Raw genomic sequence first — 6,528 nt, 5'->3', positions numbered from 1 at the left:
TTTACGGGCCTTGCCGTTGTCACCAACACCGAAGCAATTCCGAACACCATGGCTCCCATCAAGCCGCACTGGGCGCAGCCGTCGCACCCCGATGTCCAAGAGGTCATCGTCAACGAGGCTGCCTTCACCAGCAAGAGCATCTCCAAGGTTGCTCTCCCTCCCTTTGGCCTGTTCGCCAAGCTTGAGTTCCCACCCTGCACCATCGCCCCCGAGGCTACCTACGCGACGGTCCAGATGGGCCGTGACCGGCACTTTGACTTGAACAGCGACCTGCTGTACATCAACCACTCATGCGAGCCGTCTCTGGTCAGTTCTCTTCTCCCGGATTCGGGGGTGATCGTGGGATACAGCACAAGGCGAGGCCCATTGTTGACATGACCCTCCCACTTTACTCTAGATCTTCGACACGGCCAGCATGAACGTCATCGCCGGCCCGAAGGGTCTGCAGCCGGGCGACGAGCTGACAGTACGTACAACCTTACCCCCCCCCCCTTTTCTTTCCACCAAAAAAAAAAAAAAGGCAAGAAAAAGAACCACCCACTAAACAACCCTCTCCCCCCCATTCCAGTTCTTCTACCCCTCCACCGAGTGGTACATGGCGCAGCCCTTCGACTGCCTCTGCGGCACCCCGACCTGCCGCGGCCGCATCGCCGGCGCGCGCGACATGACCCCGCGCCAGCTCGACGGCCTGTGGCTGAACGGGCACATCCGCGCGCTGCTGGAGGAGCACGACGCCGGCAGCCGCAAGAAGCACCACCACCAGGCAGCCAACGGTACCACCAACGGCACCATTGCCACCAACGGCACCATTGCCACCAACGGCACTAATGGCACTAACGGTGTCAACGGTGCCAATGGTGGCGCGTATGGTGTCGCTGGGGATGAGGCCTCTGGCATGTCTGCCGGGGCGCAGCGGCGGGGTCCGACGTCAAGGGAATTGAGCGGCGAGATGGGCGGGGATACGTCGGTGGTTGTTTGAGGGATCTGCGTATGGCTGCGGGCGGCTGGGGATTTTCAACAATGATGCAGCTGGCTGGCTTGGCTTACGCAGAAAGGGGGGTTTCTTTTGTTTTGTTGTTTGATTTGTTCTTGATTTTGGTGCGCTTTACAAAAGTTACTTGATGCGACTGCGCTATGATCGAGGAGGGTGCGTGATGTTGATACAATTCCCGTCCTTGTCCCATTCCCTGCCTGATGGTGTAACCGTAAACTCCAAACCATCTCCAACGCCATGTCGATCCGAAACGCCTCCTAGGCTGTAAAACAAAATAGATGTTGTACATACGCGATGTCGAAATCTTCCCCAGACCGGCTTTTACCAGATCATCACCTTCCCTTTTCTGAACTTGGCTGCAAACGCAGGGCACGGCGCCTCACCCCCCTTGATCCCGCCCAGCAACCAATCTGTCAAGCCCACCACTTTCGCACCCACCCCCTTTTCCCACTGCCCGCTTTCTTGCATATGCTCAATCGTATGGTTGAGTATCCTCCCCTCGCTGTCAAAGTCAAAAATGAACAGCCCCGTGAACTCCTTGTCACTCGACCCAACGGGTTCCGCCATCCCCACCGGCGCCTTGAACTCCGATCCACACTTCTCCTCCCCTTGCCGTGGCTGTTGTTCTTCCCGCTGTTGCCGTTGCGATTGTATCCCCTCCCCCCTCCCACTCCCAACCCCACCCCTCCCCTTCCTACCCCCCACCTCACCATCACCACCACCACCACTACCAGCAGCATTTCTCCCAGAAGCCCAACCACCCCCTCAAACTTTCATCCCCCAACCCTCACTTGTCGAGAGCGCCATAATCAGTGCATCGCCATAAGGACCATTTGAGGCGGCGCCCCCCAGCCGGCCGGTCCCGGGAGTCATACGCCGACGACTCGATCATGCGCTCGGACAGGATGTGCAGGCGGACGTTGCCGACCAGCGGCAGGCGGTTCCACGCGATGGGCGACGACCACAGCGCGGCCGTGTACGCGACGCGGCCCGACACCGTCGGCAGGTGCGGGTGCGTCGAGGGGAAGAGGTGCAGCGTGATGCGCGGCGAGAGGATGCCCTGCGGTGGCGGGGATTGCAGGAGCGTGGGGAGGTGCGATTGCAGGATGCGGAGGGCTGTGAGAGGAGAGAGAGGGGGGGGGGGTTAGTTCACTGGTTGGTTGGTTTCCTATGGATGGGGGTGAGGGAGGGGGGAAAAGCGTACTCTTGCCGAGCTTGACTTTGCGCTCGTCGGGTGGTTTGTTGTTACCTGGCTCTGGGGAGAGGAGGGGCGGGTGGTAGGTGAAGAGTGCGGCGTCGGGAATAAGTTTTGGTGGGGAGGCGGGATTTTGGAGGGTTGCGAGGTTCTTTTTAGGTGTTGACGGCAGAGGTGAAGCTCGTGGTGGGCGCGAGGTTGTCGACAGGAAGAATGCGGGTGCTTCTGAGCTGTGGCGTCGTTCAATTGCTGACGGAGCTCCCCATGGTGATGGAGCTGGGCAAGTTGCTGCTGGGGACACTCGTGCTGCAGACCCGTGCAGAGGACATCGCAGTATCCTTGCCGGTGTAGACATTAGGTTGTCGGGTTTGTAGATTTCCTTCCCGACCGATGGTAAAGCTTGCACGGGATTTGCCGACTGGCTGACATGCATATATTCAGTGAGGGTTGGCTGTTGCTTTGCGTGGTGTTGGAGGTGCGGGTGCAGCAGGGATGATGTCAGTCATTCTAATCTCGATGCTCACTAAAAGTGAAGTATTGGCAGCTTTGGATAACATGACCCCGGTATAGCGATACTGTTCCCGGCAGACTGGGTAATGCATGGTTTATTGGTGTGCTATTAGCCCAAAACACTTGGCTAGTTAGGTAACTGGGAATTCTGCCATTCACAGTTTACCATGTTTTTGCATGACTTCTTTTTCGCCACTGCTGTCACTTCTAGAGCTGTTTTTGGCCTTGAGGTGTCCGCGTATTTCATGCATACAGTCGCTAGCGAAATCGGCTTCCGCTTTCCTCTCTCACATCTTTCTAGCGCACGGACCTTTTAAGCATCTAGCCAACCACACCGTGTGCCCTCGCACGCGCTTGTGTACCAGGCAGGATAATGCAACAAACCAGTATTATGATGACCGTCAGCCAACCTGGACTGTCAGCTAGAAATGGCTGCGGCAAGAAATGGCTGTTCTTACGATGACCGTCGTCAAATAATAAGCCAAATACGGCTCCATTGCAGTTCCATCAACGGCTAATAGATAAGAGAGGGCGCGGCTGATTCCTTGACCAAGTGCCGGATGGCGATGGTTCCGGTTGCTGCTGCTCGACTGCCGACCCGCCTGTCGGGCGGCGGTTGGGCAGCTCAACGCCCCTCCTCTCCAAATCTTGCGATGTTTGGACAGACTGCTGTAACTACGATTCTCCGTCGCTTTCTCGAACCAATTCCTCAATTCGTACCATACGTTAATTGTTCAGTTGTTTACTGGCACGATGGAGGGGCTCGGGGCCGCCGCAAGCGTCATCGCGGTCGTCGAGCTGGCCGCCAAGGTCGGCTCTCTCTGTCTCGAATACTCGTCCGCCGTTAAGAGCGCCAGGTCCGACATTGAGCGGCTGCGAAAACACACCGAAAGCATGAAGATAACCGTCGACGGCGCGCGAAAGCTTCTCCAGGGTCCGCATGGAGCTCGGCTCGAGACGTCGCAAAAGCTGCACGAAGCCCTGGCTGACACGTACTCGCAGCTTGATGATATCGCTACGAAGCTGGAGGCGAAGTTACATACGGGTTGCACAGCAAAGGTGATGAGACGCGTGGGGCTGCGAGCCTTAAAGTGGCCGTTCGAGAGCAAGGACGTGGACAAGCTCATTGCGAGCCTTCAGCGGGACCAGGCATCCTTTGCGGCCGCCATTCAGATCGATCAAGCGTATGCGCAAACCTGTAACACATGGCGTCAATCAGCGGCTAACCCCGATATATAGCGCGGAAATCGTCGATATCGGCTGTAAGATCGACCTAGCAATGCTCCCGGTCGCAAGCGGCGCGGCCTTCGACTCGCACGCCGAGGAGCACAACGCACGATGCCACCCCGACACCCGAACCGAGCTCCTTCGCCAAATCCAGGAGTGGGCAAACGATCCTCAAGCCGAGAGCTTATTCTGGCTGAATGGCAGGGCTGGAACAGGAAAATCCACCATCTCTCGGACCGTGGCCAACTCCTTCGCAGACGACGGCCTGCTTGGCGCGAGCTTCTTCTTCAAGAGGGGGGAAGGCGACCGTGGCAAAGCTGGCTTGGTTTTCCCTACCATTGCTAGCCAGCTTGTGCGCAAAATCCCTACCCTAGTACCTTCCGTCAGAAAGGCCATCGATGCCGACCCGGACGTTCCCAAGAAGGCACTGAGAGACCAGTTCGAAAAGCTGATCCTCCAGCCGCTTGGCTGCATTCACCGCACTACGGCTATTGTTGTCATTATTGACGCTCTTGATGAATGTGATGGAGACAAAGACGTGAAGACCATCATCTCCCTGCTCGCGCAAGCAAAAGTGGTATGCTCCGTACGTTTGAGGGTCTTCATCACCAGTCGGCCTGAGCTGCCTATTCGCCTCGGTTTTAAGGACGTCCAGGGAAAGTATCAGGGCCTAGCTCTACACCAGATCCCAGAACCCGTCGTGGAACAGGACATACCTACATTTTTGGGGTATGAGCTCGCGCGAATCAGGGATGAATACAACGGACAAGCTCCCCGGTACTCCAAACTACCACTGGGTTGGCCCGGCCAAGATGTCATTCAGACTCTCGCTCAGATGGCTGTCCCATTGTTCATTTTTGCCGCGACCGTCTGCCGGTTTGTTGAGGATAAGGCATGGTTTAATCCTGGCGATCAGCTAAAGAAAGTCCTGCGGTACCAGGCGAAGACGTTCGATTCCGAGCTCGACAAGCTCGACGCGACATATCTCCCCATCCTCGACCAGCTTACCGTAGGACGTACTAATCTACAAAGGAGCCGCATATTAGCTCAGTTCCAGGATATCGTTGGCCCTATTGTTCTCCTCTCTCAGCCCCTCTCAGTATTATCGCTTGCACGGCTTCTCAACATCCCCCCTACGACTATACATGGAATTCTCAACTCTCTCCACTCCGTCCTAGATATCCCCTCGGAGGACGATGCCCCAGTCAGGCTCTTTCATCTCTCCTTCCGCGACTTCCTCGTTGACCCGGCCAAGCGTACTACGAATGAGTTTTGGATCGACGAGGCAAAATATCATAAGACGCTTGCGGAAAAATGTATCCAAGTTATGGGCCAACACCTAGAACGAGATATCTGCGGTTTAAGGGTGCCGGGAATACTACGGTCAGAAATCGGCCAGCAGACTATCAACGCCCACCTACCGCCCGAAGTTCAGTACGCCTGTCAGTACTGGGTCCACCACCTGAAGGAAAGCAAACATAATATAGAGGACGATGGCCCGGTCCACACCTTCTTGACAAGCCGTCTCCTCCACTGGCTTGAGGCTTTGTCCCTCCTCGGAAGACTCTCAGACGGGGTATTGTTGATAAGAACGCTTCTGCAAGCTGCCCAGGTCAGTTCATAGCACTGTTATATTGCTATACAGTGACTAATTATTGCCAGCTACAGTCGGATACAGCATCTAATCTTGTTGAATTCCTAAACGATGTAGAAAAGTTTATTCGCAGTCATGGAACGATTATGGAACGGGCTCCATTACAGATATACGGTTCTGCACTTGTCTTCAGTCCAACCTTAAGTAAGGTCAGAAAGCAGCAGTGGAAGAGGAGGCTGTCATTCATCAAATCGGCCGCAGGTGTCAAAACCCGCTGGGATACGCACCAACAGACGCTCGAGGGGCATAGCGATCTCGTTATGGCGGTGGCGTTCTCGCCAGATGGGAAAACGCTTGCGTCAGGCTCGTACGACAAGACGATCCGGCTCTGGGATGCGGCGACGGGTACGCATCAACAGACGCTCGAGGGGCATAGGCATTCCGTCGATGCAGTAGCGTTCTCACCGGATGGGAAAACGCTCGCGTCAGGCTCGGACGACAGGACGATCCGGCTCTGGGATGCGGCGACGGGTACGCACCAACAGACTCTCGAGTGGCATGGCAGTCCCGTCAGGGCGTTGGCGTTCTCGTCAGATGGGAAAACGCTTAAGACAAACCATGGCCTCTTGAGTATCAACCCAGGCTCGGACGCTTCCCAGAGAACAGTAAGTATTATTCTCTTAGTCGATGGCGAATGGATCACCAAAGGTGGAAAGAAGCTTCTCTGGCTTCCTCCCGATTACCGGGCATCGTGCACATCAGTGTACGATCATACACTGGTCCTGGGACATGCCTCTGGGGAAGTGACGTTCTTTCAGATGGTTTCCGCTTAATAATGCAGCAGTGTTATATATTTATGATATCTTTGCTCAAATGAAGGATCTGGGAGAAATGTTTGCTTTATAACTACTACTTAGAACTCGCCACTTATGTAAATGTTGACAAATTGTCAGAATATCTACGCCAGAGTTCCGTCCTCGTAGGAGGACGTGGTCTTGGACCTCGCGG

At 55.6% G+C, this 6,528-nt stretch overlaps 3 protein-coding genes across 3 annotated transcripts; 2 read left to right on the top strand and 1 right to left on the bottom strand.

Annotated features, from left to right (window-relative positions):
• Positions 1-48: 48 nt before the first annotated feature.
• Positions 49-979, top strand: CHGG_07845 (uncharacterized protein; the record flags this gene model as incomplete). The annotated part of the gene is made up of 3 exons (XM_001225500.1): positions 49-306; positions 398-466; positions 569-979. The coding sequence occupies 3 exons, from the start codon at positions 49-51 to the stop codon at positions 977-979; spliced, it is 738 nt and encodes a 245-aa protein (XP_001225501.1).
• An 802-nt stretch (positions 980-1,781) lies between these two features.
• CHGG_07844 (uncharacterized protein) lies at positions 1,782-2,544 on the bottom strand (the record flags this gene model as incomplete). Its single annotated transcript, XM_001225499.1, has 2 exons — positions 1,782-2,110; positions 2,199-2,544. 2 exons carry the CDS (start codon positions 2,542-2,544, stop codon positions 1,782-1,784), a joined length of 675 nt encoding a protein of 224 aa, XP_001225500.1.
• Positions 2,545-3,452: 908 nt separating this feature from the next.
• CHGG_07843 (uncharacterized protein) lies at positions 3,453-6,353 on the top strand (the record flags this gene model as incomplete). The annotated part of the gene is made up of 3 exons (XM_001225498.1): positions 3,453-3,883; positions 3,939-5,538; positions 5,589-6,353. 3 exons carry the CDS (start codon positions 3,453-3,455, stop codon positions 6,351-6,353), a joined length of 2,796 nt encoding a protein of 931 aa, XP_001225499.1.
• Positions 6,354-6,528: the final 175 nt, after the last annotated feature.

The sequence above is a fragment of the Chaetomium globosum genome, genomic scaffold, assembly GCF_000143365.1.
Source record: "Chaetomium globosum CBS 148.51 scaffold_5 genomic scaffold, whole genome shotgun sequence".
Taxonomy (NCBI): domain Eukaryota; kingdom Fungi; phylum Ascomycota; class Sordariomycetes; order Sordariales; family Chaetomiaceae; genus Chaetomium; species Chaetomium globosum.
This window is presented reverse-complemented; position numbering and strand designations above follow the sequence as displayed.